Here is a 16609-nt window from a genome sequence, read left to right as displayed (position 1 = left end):
CTTAATTATTTTATCTCTTAGGATAAATAATCCATGTTACGGTTAATGTGATGCGCTAGCCAACAAATTTTGAGTATGGAAACGGATGATTATCAAACAACTACACTCTTGTTTTGTTTTTTTTGTTTTTTTTTTTTAAGTTGACTGTTATAATAATTGATGTGAGTAGATGAGTAACACGGCAGTCATCGGGCAAGGGTAGGGTGATAAAGTGGGCGGAAGGAGGCAGTGAAAGGAAATGCTTCCCAGAATCCATCACTATATTCTTGCAGATTCAAGCCAAGGCAGACAAGCTTTCCTCAGCTCACCAGCTCCATCCCAGTAGTTCTCAGGATGCTCCCTGAGCAGATAGCACCTGAATTGTCTGGAAACTTGATAGAGATGTAAGCTGTGGAGTACGTGCTTAACTCTACTAAACGTATCACTCGTGAGGTGTAGGCCCAGCCTTTTGTTTTTATAAACAGCCCTCCAGTGGACGTGGATGACCGCTGGAGTATGTGGACCACAAACCGTGTGGCCCACAAACGTACATCCCTCTATCAGCTTTAGAGATGAGAAGTACTTGCCAGTGTCTTTCCACTTGCCAGACATTTTATTAAATATTTGGAGAGTTAGATGGCTTGAGAGGCAGAAAAGTTGATTTCAGTTTAAAAAGAATGCCGGGGTAAAATGTCCAAGGGTTGGATGAAGGTGATGTTATCATAGGAAGATTGAACTGGACTCGGTCACTCACTGAAACGATTAGGGATGGAGCCAAAGACGGCACAAGCTCAAGGCCAGGTCATTAGGATGACAGTGGTCGTGGAAGGGTGTAGCAGTAGAGAATATTACCAATCCAGTCTTGAGCGTGTTAGATGGGAATTGACAGGTCAGTTTTAGGTGAGTTAAAAAAAGATGAAAGTACAGTGAAGAAATTAAAACTGTTTCTCAAACTTTTATTATCTACCTCATTTTTTTTTTTTTTGGCATTTCTGTATTTTAGTATTATGCTTATTCTTTTATTGTCTGTCATGGTCTGCCGTAATTCTTGAAGCTAAGCATAGAGTAACATGTAGATAAGTTAGATAAGCAGTTAGAAAATGAAGTCACAGGGAAGGTTGAGGCATAGAAAGCAGTGTTAGGTAGACAGAAGAAGACCTGAGGTGGTAACATGATGAAAAACGTATGGAAGAAGCTTTAGAAAACCAAAGGACGATGGAGCCACAGAGTAGTCAGGAACAGTGCGGAAACTGTGTATTCGGTTTATTAGGCTTTTTGTGTCGTCACAGGCTGTTCCATATGAGAAGGTTTATTAACAAGCTTTCTTAGGCCCATGTATAAGAAAGAACTGTGGCTTTGAGACCATTCAGCTTCAGATACTTCAGCCCTTGAGTTAGCTGCAAACTAGTTTGCCAAGACCTGACTTTTCTGGGTAGAGTAAGAAATGGTGGTGTTTAATTTTAATAGTTAAATGAAAGGAAGAATTTAAGGCAGCTAGCAAAGTTGGAACTAACTGCTTAGAGCTAAGCATTTCAACAGTAACTTAACTGCTAACACACAAGTACAGAATTCAGTCATGCTATGCAGTTTCATTAATTCTTGGGTTCTAATGACTAGATGCAGAGTTTTTATTTAGGAGTTATACTGTGATCTGAAACCACGGCTCACAATATGTATGACGAGTGTACTTTGTTTAGCTACCGGGTGGCATTTTAAAAATAGGCTTACGTGCATGCATAATACTCTTGAGGATGAGCCATTAACACCTAAATATTTTCTCCTTACAGATGTATGCATCTCAGGATTGAGGGGAAGACACAAGTCATGGGCCAGCGGTCAGGATACTTCTCTGGGAATTGTTGCTGCTGATACTACTTCACAGAGTTCATACAATGAGTGTTTGGTTTAAGGGAGATTTTCATATTTAAAAGATTTTCATCTTGGAAATATATCAAGTGAAAATTTCATTCTCTTGGGAAACATTTTCCTCCTAATAAATTATACTTGTAATGGGCGACATGGCCAACAACTCCGTTGCATATAGTGGTGTGAAAAACTCTCTGAAGGAAGCTAATCATGATGGAGACTTTGGAATTACACTCGCAGAGCTGCGGGCACTCATGGAGCTCAGGTCCACGGATGCGTTACGGAAGATCCAGGAGAGCTATGGAGATGTCTATGGGATCTGCACCAAGTTGAAAACATCTCCCAATGAAGGTGAGTTTGATTGTGTGCTGATGAGTCACCGGTGCAGGGGATGCTGTTGGTTCAGCTCAGATGGAAACATGGTGCTCCTGTTGCCTTGGCCACTGCATGATTTTAGCAGTGAGTCATCAGGTAGCTACCGTGAGAAACTGTTCGCGTCCCCGTGTCTCAGAATGGTGAGCCGAAATATTTTGTCCCCCTGTCTGCGTTAGCGCTCCAGTTGACGAGAACAAGCTTGCCCTTCCACTGGAGATGTGGAGGGTGGAGCTGAGAGTGGTACCCCCCGGGGGATTCAGTGGAAATAAACTGCTCACTAGCCTTCATTCTGCCGATGGCTTAAAATAGTCCTCCCTTCCAGTAGCCGTCAAAGCTGTTGGAGCTCATGGGACTTAATCTAAACTTCTAATAATCAGCTGACGAGGTCCGAACACAACATTTTAAATTAGGTAGCACTAAGTTTTTCACTTAGTACACATGTGTGTGGTCAAGTTACGTTGAATTTCCCTCTGTTTGAAAAGGCTTTAGTTTCCCGAGTTTCTTGTTTTACGGTATGGGCTTTGCTGTACTGTGACCTTTGAAATGAACTGACAAAATCGGGGCTTTTATATATTGATATTATTGTTCATAAAAGGAAAGATACGGAGTTTGAAGAGAGCACTCCCCAAACTACAGGGAGGAAAGTGAACAAATAAATATGTAGTAGGATAGTAAGTATCACATGCTTAAAAGAAAAGTTCCTGGAAAGGGGAAGGCAGAAGTATTGAAGGTGCCTGTATTAGACCGTGTGACAACTTAAGGAACCGCTCTAGACAGGAGGGTAAATGTTCAGTGCAATTTATCTTCGTAAGATTGGGAATTTTTGATTTTAAAATACTGTGTTGGTATATATTCCAAAGCCAGTTATAGAGAAATTATGAAGGCTGCTTTTCTCAGCATTTTCATGGCATTACTGCTGAATTATGGCATTATTACTTAAGGGACTAGCAAAAGGTAATTGTCAGAACTATTCAAGAATTAGAAGCCATACTAAATTCAAAGATATTTATCTAGTTGTATGTGAGTTGCTCACTACTGATTGTGGTAGGTAGGCCCTTTGAGTTCTGTGATGTACCACAGTGTTGAGGAACTCAGGGTCCATGCTCACACATGCCCTAAAACAATGTCATCTCACTGCCTGAGGTCTTTTCTGCAAGGTAGCTCAAGATTTTTCTGTACCTTTTAAAGTCAGAACTACCAGCAACATAGACTTAACTGTTGTTATATCTTAGTAATATGATAAAACGTGAAGCTTTGCGTTAGGCAAACAGGATTTGAGCGTGCTTAAGCTTTTGACATGCTAGATTATACTGCAATGTGCTGTTCTCCATTAGTAGGTTTATTAATTTTCTTTACCCGTACGCACTCAATTTCATCTAAAACCCAACTGATGAATGCTTCATGATCAGCAAATTAGTAGGAAATATTACCATTAAAAAAAAAACCCTCGTCACATACGTTTGTTCAGAAAAGGCTTAGTGAGTGGCTAGGGATGAATGTAGCCCTGTAGTAGAGCAGTTCCCTAATGTGTAAAATCCATAGGTTGAATGTCCAGCCCTGCAAAAGGTGTACATTGAACTTCAGTTACAGATGTACAATCGGTTGCCCTTCCCTAGCCATATTTCTGTATTTTGCTGCTATGAGTTACAAGAGTCTTTATTTCCTAATTACTGAATATATCTCTCCTATGCCTTGGCATTTTGTGTAAGTGTGATTTCTCATTAATTTGCACTACAGTTTCTTTTATTTTGAGTAATATTTTACATTGATTTTTATTTAGTTAATGAATTAATTGGAATTTTTGCTTCTCATAAATTCTGGGAAGAAGTGATTATTCACTCTTGACAGTGTGGTAGAAGCCATGAGTGGTCTCTAGAGAACTGATTTAACACTTAACATTTTATCTTTATTGTTTGTGCTTTGGGACATTAAATGAAATTATGCATTGTTTTTCACTCTTCTAAATTTTACAGAGTTCTTGATCATGTTCTTCATAATACTGTGAATTAATGTTTGCTAAAATTTGTACAAACTGGTCCTTACAGTTCATATATAAATTAATTTGTCATTTGGAAATGTTCTTTTAAAATACTACAAAATGGTCCATTGTAAGCATTGTATTTGTGGTCATAGTTGCTGAACTATAACCAAAATGGCATCGAATTTCATGGAACGACTCCCAAAGGACTCTTCCTAGCCTTTCTCTTATTAGAAATATTTCACTCCAAAGTCTTAACATTTTTGTCACTGATCAACCAAATCATAATAAGTGAGTCAGGATTAAAAGTCAGCAGCTGGGGTTTGTGTAGCCAAGGGTGTGTCTAGGCCATAAATCCCTTGTTGGTATCTGTGTTCAGGAAAAGTGAGAACTGAAATGGCTCTTCAGAGTAGATGGGTTTTATTGCTGAAAGTAGAGGTGTCCCCTGTCCCTCAGGTCCTTTTGTTTATGAGTCACTCCCTGACACGACCCTTAGTCATGCCTGGTGCTCTCTCTCGTGTAGATCCCTGTTATCTCCCTAGAACGGAAAGGCGTTGGCAGTTTAGAAGAAAATTTCAAGGATGAAATTAAGTTACATCTAGCACTCAGAAGTTTTACTGAAATATGAGTCTCCGTGTCTTTTAGAAAGTATCTGCTGGGGCTGGAGAGATGGCTCAGTGGTTAAGAGCACTGGCTGCTCTTCCAGAGGTCCTGAGTTCAATCCCAGCACCCACATGGTGGCTCACAACCATCCGTAATGAGATCTGGCTCCCTCTTCTGGCCTGCAGGCACATATGTAGACAGAACACTGTATACATAATAAATAAATAAATCTCTAGAAAGTATCTGCTACATGACAGGTAACTTTTCCAGGCCCCGGCATACATCCGTGAATAAAACAAAGATCTCTCTGCACTTCATTCTCAGGAAAGGGAGACAGACAGTTCACCGGGCTAAACGTATAGTGACTATATTAAACATGCAGTGTTAGTGTGTTAGGCTTCAGAGAAAGATGGATGGAAAGGGGAAATCAGTTGTGCTGGAGGTGCCTGTGTTAGATTGTGTAATGTCTGATGGAGCAGCTCAAGACATTTCTTAGAAATAGCAACAACGAAAACAGTAGCCCTTACTACAGGTAACATCTTGTGCTAGATTGCTTATTCGTGCCTTCTTACAAATATCAACTCATTTTATTTTTAAAACTCCTTTATCCTATGTTATAGGCAAGAGCGCCACCCCCTCCTCCCCTCAAAAAGAGGTTAAGCAGCTTGCCCAAAGTCACTTTAGCTGTGGTCTCACTCTGAGTAGATGCTTTTGGCTCACACAGTGTGCTGCTTTTTTATAAAAGTTCAGTTCGTATAACTTACACTAGAGTTGAGATACTGAGAAAGAGACGCCTTTGTTCTCTTCTCTTAACAGATTTTCCCCCAGTGGAAAAACAAACTTATTTTTGGGAGTTAACGTGGTGGATAAATGGTTCTGTGTGTCAACTTTCTGTCAGTGACAAAATATTTGAGATAATCAGCATGGAAAGGAAGAAAGGTTCATTTGGATCGAGTGTTAAGGGTTTTTATCATGGTTACTTGGCTCGCTGGGTTTTGGGCTGTAAGGAAGCAGTAATTATTAGCAAGAGTGCATGGCAGAGGAACTCATTCACTTGGTACCTGGGGGCGAGGAGGTGAATGAAGGGCCTTTGGGGAGGCATTCAAGATCCAGGCTGTGCTGTTCTCAGCACTCTGTCCTTTGAAAACATGCCCTTCCTATCCAGACAGCCATGTTTTTTCCTCGTTGGCACACCAGCCTACCCCATGTTCTCTAAAAAAGTACTGTTTGAACCTGTTCTCAAGAAGACTGCAAATATGTTGACCAGTTGAACAGGTTTGAGCCTCAAGAGATTTTTTTTGCGTCTTTTTTGACTAACCATCATAATTCCTGAGGGGATTGACATTCCAAGTTCAGGGTAAAGTGAAGCCGAGACTTGGAATGTCATGTATTTTTATGGTATCTTTTAGATGTATTAGAGCAAGCATCTATCTTACACTTCTCAGAACTCTAGAGTGTAGTTTAATATCAGAACAATCTGTTTGAACATCCTCACGCAGAAAATGACTGGGAACTATTTTTCTTTTGTGTCTTATTTTCCTATATTGAAAATAAGGTTGGTACTGTAAACTCCATTTCTCGGTCCTGGAGCGTTCCCAGTGGTGTCTTCTCTGCTTTAACCCTGCATTGTCTGTCTGAACTTGACATTGAGTGTCAGAGAACTCTGCTGCTGTAGATTTCTGGAACGCAGGCCTCTCACTCCACTATCATATCTGTTAGGCAGTAAAGCCACACTAAACAAAGTGTAAAAAATGAATTCCTAAAAATTAAAGACAGATGCTGGACTAAATAGGCTTGGTTTCATGCACCACAAAGGAAAGAAGTCTTCAAGTAAAACTGAGCTTTTGAAGTGATGATCGTCAAGATTAGGTAAAAGAGAGGCTAAAAAAGAAAAAACTAACGCAGGAGGCACAGAATGGGAGTAGAGAGAAACAAATGAGGTCTACGATGGGAAGCAGGGTAGGATCAATAGCCGTTGTCGTTGGTTGCCTGGTTTCCACGTTTGAAGTGCCAGTTCCTATTTGCACTCCCTAGAAGTCAGTCTCTTGGACTGGTGTACTTTCACCTCATCTCCATGTTGTGATAAAGTTTAACGCCTGGAGAAAATTGACCTTTCCCTAGGGATAAATCCCGATTGACTTACAGGCTAGTACAAAAATGCTCTGATGTCCCGTGGTTCGAGCTTGGTTTTACAGATTAGCGTAGACAGTCAGCCAGTGTTTGCATGGTCATGGTGTGCTAGCATGTATGGTTTTAGGCTTGTGAGGTCTGTGATCTTGCATGACCTTGTCTGAGAAATGTATTGATACCGTAGTAGAGAATTAGGTGTTATTTTGATGTCTGCTCTGGTCACTTATTTTTGTTGGTTATAGATTTCTTTTTTAAAAGATCCTTTAACTCGTTCTCAACTCTGTAGCATGTATATAATTTTGAAAGTCATATGTGAGCCTGCAGTAGCATGTCCTTGGTTTTTTTATTGTGCTTCTAAGTTTAGGTTTTAGGTAACAGTATATTGAACTCCTTTTTGAATACTCCCTTTCTGTCTCCCCAGCTTACCCCTGGAGTTCTCCTTCTTGTTAATAGACTTCGCTCTTCTCCTCCTGTGCTTCCCTAGGCTGTTACTTCCCTGTGATGAGTGCTTCTGGGCAGTGCCATTGTTGGAACGACTTGACTTCACAAGCCGTCATCTGGGTGATGGTGGTTCCCAAGTCAGCAGTTCCTACCCCGGGATCCTCACAGCCTCGAAGCCCCAATCCCTCATCCTTTTCCCACGCCCTGTTTAATGAAACTCTCTAATTTTTTTTTTTTTCTGAAGTTGTTATCCATGTTGCTACCAAGTTAGAAACTTGAACGCCTAGCCATCACTTCCTTCTTAGTGCTGGGATTAAAGGCGTTTGTGCTTCCCAAGCAAAGGCCTGAGACCTCAAGTGCTGGGATTAAAGGTGTGTGCCACCACTGCCTGGCTCTGTTTCCCTCCTAGACTGTCCATCTCGTGTAGTCCAGGGTGGCTTAGAACTCACAGAGATCCAAATGGATCCCCGCCTCCTGAGTGCTAGGATTAAAAGTGTGTGCCACCACTGCCTGGCCTCTATGTTTAATCTGGTGGCTTGTTCTGTTCTCTGATCGTCACGCAAATTTTATTAGGGTTCACAGTATATCGTCACAATTAAGTCTTGAGAGTTCTAACTCCTAACGCTCTCTTCACCAGCAGTGTCTCCTTTCCTGCTTTCCTCACTTTACCCTGTGGGTGGAATTCACTGTCTTGTCTTATAAAAATTCAGCTAAGGTCATCATTGATGCCTCTTCTACACACTGTCATTTTTCTACTCTTAAAGCCAAATAGTGTCCCATTGCTTTTTTGGGATGGCATTTAGAATTTTCGAGTAGACCTACAGCTCTCCTTGGGGTCTGCCCTGCCGGACCTTTCTAAGTTGGACCCCCTTTCCCCTTTCTGAGTCTTTGTGTTTGAAGTAGCCAGTTTTGTTTGGATTCCGTTTCCCCACATGGATTCCTGTAGTATGGTCTCCACTGCCATCTAATGCGTAATACACTGGGTGTGTCCGGGTGGTTGCTTATTAGTCACCCCTACCAAACTGTGAGTTCCTTAAGGTCAAGAACCAGGGAAAGGCATCCTGCCTGACCCATCTCTTGTACATTCAGTACCTTTCCACAGTGCCTAGCACATGGGAATAAATGTGTGTCTGACTTTGGATAGGTGGATCCATAGTTTGAGGGTAGATGAGGGATCACCTCCTCTTTCAAAACTGAAACAATGAAGAAGGATGTTACATGAACACATTTCCACATACTTTTCTAGTCTGTATCCGTCTCTCCCCTGTAGGATAATTACCCTAACTGCTACAGCCATCCCGCCATCATATGCGTGTAGATGTGCAATATATACATCCATAGTCGTAGTTTCTAGTTGTGTGTGGAATGTATTCTCCTTGATTTTCAGCTAAACCCACCTGCTTCAAACACGACAGTAAACCCACTCTTTCATAAGTTAGAATCAGCGACTGAGATGCTGTATTTTCTTGATATAAGTGACTTGATATGATTGGTTTTATTCTCTCTCCATTCAAGTGTAAGATAGTACTGTTGATCGATATTATTTGTTCATGAGATCAATTTTAGGCTATTTTCACTCCCCACCTTGGTGGATACAGACATGGGAAGTATATCGTCTTGAAGCTGCCCTCTATGGGTTGTGGTTGTGTTTTTTTTTTTCTTTGTGAAGCTAACTGTGCAGTTAGAAGATCAGTCCTGTGCTTGACCTTGACATGGTTGCCACGGTACTGCAATCAGCCAAGCTCCCAGGACTCAGCAGCCTTTTTCATTGTATTTACTGATAAGTTATCTCTAATAATTTGTTGCTTCTATCATCTAAAAACTGGGACCAAGGAGTTTCATCACCAGCTCCACTCTTTGGACCATGGCAGCGTCTTCCTGATCCGTCAGACTAGCAGGTTCCATCCCTTCTTGTTTCTTCACAGTTCTTACTCTAAGAATATCCATGATTTCCTGTTATCACTTCTGTCATCTGCTCTGTTTGTCGCATTTCCTTTGGTAGATACCTAATATCTGCCGCCCATCTTTGGAAACACAAACTATAACATAATACCCACTGTAAGTCACCTTTACGGATGTATTTCTCCCCCAGAGTGTCTCACTTCTTGGTGGTGGTGGTGGGGGTGCTGGATATTTACCATTTCCACTTGCTTATACCATTGTCTATTCAATTCATTCTCATCAGACTTTTTTTCTACACTTTGCTCTGGAAGGCACTTATCAAGACCATCATCTTTTGTCAGTGAAAGAAAATAGGCAGTTTTCTGCCTTTACCTTACTGAGCCTTCTCACGGCATCTCAGCATCATCTTTTAAACCCTTTTCTTCTGGAGATTTCCATAGTCCTGCTCGGAAATGCTTCATTCTGCCCTAGGTTGTGTCTTGGTGTATCCGTCCCCCAGCTCCCCTTGTAAACTTCCTTTCTCTCCTTCCTGCTTCTTCTGGCCTTCAGAAAGCTCTCACGGAGCCAGTGTCTCCAGAAGCCTTGTGTGTGGCTAACCCTCTGGTTCGCACGTTGCACAGACATTCTGAATGTGACCTGCAGCCTGTTTACTAGATACAGCCACTTGCTTGCCCAAGTCTACAAAATAGAACTATTAAGTCCTCCTTCCCTTCCTCCAGCCCTGTAGTCCCCCAAAGCCTGCCCTGTCTTGGTAAATAACCACCATCCACCCACTCACATGACACACACACATTAGCTGTGATTTTCAGTTAAACCCACCTGCTTCAGACAGTCCATTAACCCACCCCCACTCAAGTCCTTGTACCAAAAAAAAAAAAAAAAGTTAAAAGTTAGGTCTAGATACCATTCTTCATTCATTCTTCTCTCTCCCTTTGATCCCACATCCAATCATTCCTCATCTTGTCTGATCTCCTTCCAGGGTACCTGGCCGATCCAGTTACTCCTCTCTGCTTCGGCAGCTAAAACCCAGAATCAAGCACTTTCGCTCTTTGTACACAGCCTCTTGCCCGGGCTTTTCCCTGGAGCACTCCCACAGGGCAGTGTCAATGACCTCTCTAAATCACACGTTAGTGGTCACTCCCCTGCTCGAAAACCTTCGGGTAGTTTCCATCGCAGTTCAAGTGACTAATAGTCTTCCTTCCTCTCCCCTGTGATCTTGGCTCCGGTGCACCTCGTTTTCACCCATTCTTTCTTTCCTCCTTGATCACTGGACCTTAGCCACAGTGGTTTGCTCTCTGGCTCCTTCTTGGAACCTTGCTTTGATCTCTGCCTGGCCTTTGTGTCTGTGCTCCTGGAAATACTTTGTTCTGGTCCTCTCGTGGTTGGCGCCTCGTCGGTCAGACTCCTTTAGAGGGTAGTTGGTTAGAAAGGCCAATGTCCGTCCTCTGAGAGAATTCTGGTGGCCTTTTAAAAAAAACCGTCTTCTCACCTGAGTTACAGGTGTCCTTACATTTCTTAATTTTACCTGTTTTGTCTCTCTCCCCTGTAATTTACACTTGCTGAGTGTAGAGCTGGATCCCAGCGTGCAGAGCAGTGTAGTGATGATCAGTAAACAGCCATCTTGGGGCAACTTGCAAAACTCTTCACTTCATGATATTAAGATTATTAAATCTATAATTAAAGATTATGTTCCAAATGGGCTTGAAACTTAGAGTATTCAAATTGGTAGCCTGTCTTCCCTCTACTTAACTTCATAAACTTTACCCTGTAATTTATGATTTACAAACTCAATGCCCTCTCCTTGTCTTCAAAACAACCTTGTAAGTTACCCCCACACCCACCCACCCCCAGGCAAAGTGACACCAGATTTCTTAGGTCTTCCAATGCCCCAGCAACTTCATTGTTGAGTGTTGTAAGCATATGTTTAACCCACATGATGGGTTTGGTTTGGTTTGGTTTTTTGAGGTGAGGGGGGCTGGGTTCGAGACAGGGTTTCTCTGTGTAACAGCTCTGGCTGTCTTGGAACTCTCTCTCTGTAGACCAGGCCGGCCTTGAACTCACAGAGCTTCACCTGCCTCTGCCTCCCGAGTGCTGGGATTAAAGGCGTGTTCGACCATAGCCCGACGGATGTTTAGAATACTCAGAAAGTCTTAGAGCTGCCCGCCTCCTTTTCTTTCTGCTCTTTTTTCCTCCTCTCTTTAACTGTTCGACTTTTCACTATTAACATAAAACATTTTCTGTAACTAATAAAGATAGATTTGACTTATTGTTTGGTAATTACAGTGGTAATATTTAAACTGATCAGGTGTTAATTATGTGATCAGTGGTAATCTCCAGTCAGTATGAGTTAAAAAATAGATATTTATAATACCAGTTCTTCGATAGCGGAAACCAGCACAGGATAGACTAGGACTCGCTTCTTTCCTCCTGGACGTTGAGGTCACTGAGGCAGGAGACTAAACAAATGACCCAGACTTCCCAGTGTCCAGTGTCGTCGTTGTTAACTGTAGTCTACCCTGTCTTTGTTCTAGTGACTCCACCTCCAAGTTTAGAGTGCTGGAAGGTTCTGGTTGACTTGGCATCAAGGCCTTTTGAACTGTGTAGTGTGTCCATGTTAACAGTTGCCAGTGAGGACATTCTCTGGAATCTTCTTCTGGTACATTCAGCAAAGCCAGTGATGACTTTGGATCTGTTTGTCCGTTTCTTCTTCTAGCGATGTAGTCTGGTATCTCTTCAGCTCTCTGCTTGCCTTATCATCAAGATGAACCAAAACACTAAAGACGAGAGCCTTCTAATAGTGATGCAGTTCTTTCCATTTTTTTTGTTGCCTTTCATGGGCTCCTACCAGGTTAAAAAAAAAGGGGGGGGGCTTGAAATAAGGTCAAATTTGACAAATTAAAAGGTACTATTCTGGTTCCTTTGACACCTTCCCCATTCTTAAATAAACTAAGGAAAATGAGATCTGTGGAGGCTGTCTGGTTTCCCTTGGTGAGCAGCGTGCATGTCGGTGCACTTTTTCATTAGAGAATTCCTCATGTTATCTGGGTTTGGATGGATGAGATTAAGTTGGGGAGGAGGATATGCTTGGGAGGGTCAGGGAAAGGCAAAGCGGTGTTTGTCCAACTCTCAATCTCCCCCTCCCATCTCTCAAATCCCACACCTGAACAGTGAATGTTCCGTCCTGCAGTGCGCCTTTTCCCAACAGCACTTGGGAGCCACAGTTCCCCTTGAGAGGCCATTGTAAGCCTCCTGCTTCCTGACAGCAAAAATCGTACTAATCTACCTAAAACTGACATTTAGTAGAGATGCTTTTAGAGGGTGTGTGAAAATGAACTCCTTGTTCTTTTGTAAATAAGGATTAGAAAAAAGTGTTTATAAGAAGAATGGTCAAAATAAATAAGAAAGTGAAAGTAGAGTTTTAAAGCTGTTTTAAAAAGGAGGGGTTTCCCCTTTTCTTTCCTTTTCTTGGTTTTTTGTTTGTTTGGTTGGTTGGTTTTGTTTTATGGCAGTGCTGGGCATCAAACCCAGGGTCTTCCATATGCTCCATGAGCTCTGCCACTGAACCTTGTCCCAGCCACGGGCCACTCTTGTGAGTTAGCTACTCAAGATGTGTGCTTCGAGTAAAGCTCCGTATATTCTTCACTGACTTAAGCTCTGTGTGTAGACTAGAGGACAAGAAGAAACATTCCTGTCGGGTATGATCCTGTGAGTCAAGTCTAGCGGGTCACACATGAATGTGCTTTGAATGAGGCGGTCAGTCTTCACCAAAATTTGTTTCTTTCCGTCAGGTTTAAGTGGAAATCCTGCAGATTTGGAAAGAAGAGAAGCAGTGTTCGGAAAGAACTTTATACCTCCTAAGAAGCCAAAAACCTTTCTTCAATTAGTATGGGAAGCATTACAAGATGTCACTTTAATTATCCTAGAAATTGCAGCCATAGTGTCATTGGGCCTTTCTTTTTATCAACCTCCAGAAGGGGATACTGCACGTAAGTAAATGGGGGAGGGGTGTTTTGTGGGATTCTAGGTCACCACATTTGCTTAATTTGTGGTAGTAATAATAATAGTAAAGCCAGAGAACATTTATTGACTGCTGTGTGCTAGGCTCTGTTCTAAGCACTTCAAATGATTTCCACAGTGACTGATGAGTTCCAGTGTTGCCTGCATCTTATAGGGAGTCACGGTTTAATTGTTCTTCCCTGCATATGTACTATGTTTACATCGTTACACATATGGGCACGACGCTTGTATGATACACCCTGCTATCGAGGGTAAAAGTTTCTAAAGTTTGATTTTGTTTTATATGGAAATGCTTACGCACAGGTTTAGTACAGTGCTTGAGACCAAGGTGTTGTTTATCCTTTATACTGCAATTCATGAGACCACGGTATTGGATCTCGTGTCTTTGGATTGGGGAGTATTTGCAAAATATATCCAAAATGAAGTTCTTGAAAAAAGGGCCTGTCTAAATGCCACATGTATTTATGATTCAGATATACATACCTGAAGGTATTTTATACAGTATGTTAAAGAATTACCTGCACAATTTCCTAGCTAGAGTTTTCCACTGTGCCATTGTGTCTGTGCTCAAAAGGTTTCAGATATTTGAGTCTGTTTTGGATTTTTTGGAGATTGAGTCTATGGGGAACACTGTGACCCATGAGGAGGTGAAGCATAAAAGAAGCAGATCGGCTTTAGTATCTACCCAATGGTTCTGATATGCTCTTTCTATGCTTCTCATTTATTCCTCCTTCGGTTTCTTTTTTGCCTTTTAAAAGGCTTTATTATAATGAATATTATCATTACTATACTCTGTATACTGGAGAATCTAGCCTGGATTTTGGATATTCAAGTTATCCTGTATTTTATAGCAAAGGACTTTTTTTGGTAAAAGCTTTATTCTTATGTCTTCTACACTATGAAGAGTTTAATAATAATAATAATAATAATAATAATAATAGCAGCCAGCTCTAGAGTTTGACTAGGTGAAATACAAAGAAATGCACAAACATGTGCCTAGGACTTGTGTGAACACTTGTTTCTCACTGATTTCTTTAAGGAAGTCAGTCACAGACTATCCCCATTTATCTTAAATAGTGTAGAGCTGTTGCTGGAGAGCTTCTCTCCAGGTTCCCCAAGCCCCGCAGTCCCACAATCCACATATAAATAATCACTCAGGCACTTATATCACTTATAAACTGTATGGCCGTGGCAGGCTTCTTGCTAACTGTTCTTATATCTTAAATTAACCCATTTTTATAAATCTATACCTTGCCACGTGGCTGGTGGCTTACCGGCGTCTTCACATGCTGCTTGTCCTGGTGGTGGCTGCAGTGTCTCCCTCCTCAGCCTTCTGCTTCCCCGAATTCTCCTCTCTCCTTGTCCCACCTACTTCCTGCCTGGCCACCTACTTCCTGCCTGGTCACTGGCCATCAGTGTTTTATTTATATAGAACAATGTCCACAGCATAGAGCAGAACTTCTGAGCAACGATCCTGCTAAAATTTGATCAGAAACAGTCCTCAGTGTTCACTGGATCATTCTTCCAGTCAAGGCACCAAAAATGCATCCAGGTTTTGTAACCTGTCTCACAGGGACATAAAATTGTCCCTGGATCAAGATCACTGGTACAGGTAAGTTGTTTTGGCAATATATTTGTCAGTAATTGGGCAAAGACAAAACAAATTTTTATTTAAGCAAATAGTGTGTGGTTTGTTTTGTTTGTGGAAAAAATAGAGGAAGACAAGGTAATCAGAAGGAAATAATAATTTACTGGAAAATACCACTTTCTACGTAGTATTCAGAATCCCTTCCAGATTCTAAAAAGTCCATATATATCCATGTGTAGTCATCTATTTGAGTGTGTGCATGCTTTTTGCAAGTCTTAAAATGTACAACTCAATTTTTCAGTTTTGCATTACCCAGCTTTCATTTTAAATTATTGAAAATTGATATTCTAGATTTTAGTTAATAAATTAATACAAAAAAAAATTTACTAACAGTTTTTCCCAAGACTGTAAGGAAAATATTTTTTTGTATGTGTGAGGTTTATTATGAGCAAAGTCTAGGGCAAGTCTTCCCGGAATCCAACCTACTTCATTTATAGGAGGTAGAGAAGAGAAATTTCCTTTGATTTGTTAGACATTCTGCTAATTGAATACCTGTGAGACGATAATTTAGTTATCCTAAGGCCTGCTAAGATTTAGGATCTGGCAGAATTTGTTGATGAAACCTAGGTTTTTGTCCCACGATAGAAAGTTAGTTATTTGGTGGTTGCACTTTATTCTATTTTTTTTTTAAGAGTTGTATATGTACTACCTGGGTGCTTCCATCCAATACTTTTTCACATCTAAATGAAGTATCTTTAAGAAAGTCCAGTATTTGTGAATCTTCTTAAAAAATCTGTGTTAACGGCATGTCTTACTAATACTGTTTGGAAATGAAATACAGCCTATGTCCCTATATAATTCTTGAGTCACTAGTATCTGTATGTCAATGATTCTCCAACTTTTTGGTCTCAGGGACCCTTTATACTTGGTCTTGAGGACTCCAAAGAGCTTTTGATTATGTGTGTTAGGGTATAGATATTCCTTTCCCATTTCCCATATGTTAAACTAAAGTGGAGACATTTAAAAGTATGAATCAACTTGATTGTAGTCATTATTATTTCTCAGGGTCTATATGAATCAAGTGGTTACATTAGGGTGAAGGAGATGGCCCCGTTGGTAAAGTAGTTGCTGCCCAAACATAAGGACTTGTGTGTGGATCCTCTGCATCCATGTAAGAGTAAGGCACACTGTGAGAAGACAAGACAGACTGCTTCCTGGAGCTCGTGGGTCAGCCAGCCAAGCAGAATCAGTGAGCTCCAAGTTCAGTGAAAGACATTGTCTAAGAAAGTTAGGAGGTGAATGTTTGAGGAGGACAGCTGGCCTGCACATGACATGAACATAAGCAAATACGCATACACACATAAAAATATTCCATTTGCCTTAAATATAGCTATGGTTTTTTTATTCTTAGTAAATCTAAATATTAATGAAACTTAGGATATAAGCCTACTGCAAAGTGGTATTGGTCACATTCTTAGGGGAAGCCATTGTCACCCCTCATCTCTACGTAAATAATTTTGAACGAAGGAATGAAAAGAACAGTGGAACTTTGTAAACAGTCTTGCCGTGTAGCTCAGACTGACCTCAAGCTTGTCTTCTTCCCTCTTTCCCCTCCCAGTGCTGGGATTACAGACGCATGCGGCCGCACTCACCGGCCTTTTCTCCCTTTAGTGTGTCTTTTATTCCTGGCTTAACGAGAGCCGAGATCCCATGCCTGTGTCTGTATTCAG

General features: G+C 41.2%; 1 protein-coding gene across 5 annotated transcripts in view; it reads left to right on the top strand.

Annotated features, from left to right (window-relative positions):
- The window catches only part of Atp2b1 (ATPase plasma membrane Ca2+ transporting 1), a 112289-nt gene that overhangs the window by 52010 nt on the left and 43670 nt on the right, over positions 1-16609 (top strand). For all 5 annotated transcript variants that reach the window (XM_028881197.2, XM_028881193.2, XM_028881194.2 and 2 more), the window contains exons 2-3: positions 1767-2196; positions 13063-13260. In XM_028881197.2, coding sequence (XP_028737030.1) covers positions 1989-2196; positions 13063-13260 — 406 coding nt within the window. In that variant the 5' untranslated portion in view covers positions 1767-1988. The remainder of the gene's footprint in view (positions 1-1766; positions 2197-13062; positions 13261-16609) is intronic.

This window comes from Peromyscus leucopus, chromosome 18, assembly GCF_004664715.2.
Source record: "Peromyscus leucopus breed LL Stock chromosome 18, UCI_PerLeu_2.1, whole genome shotgun sequence".
Taxonomy (NCBI): Eukaryota; Metazoa; Chordata; class Mammalia; order Rodentia; family Cricetidae; genus Peromyscus; species Peromyscus leucopus.
This window is presented reverse-complemented; position numbering and strand designations above follow the sequence as displayed.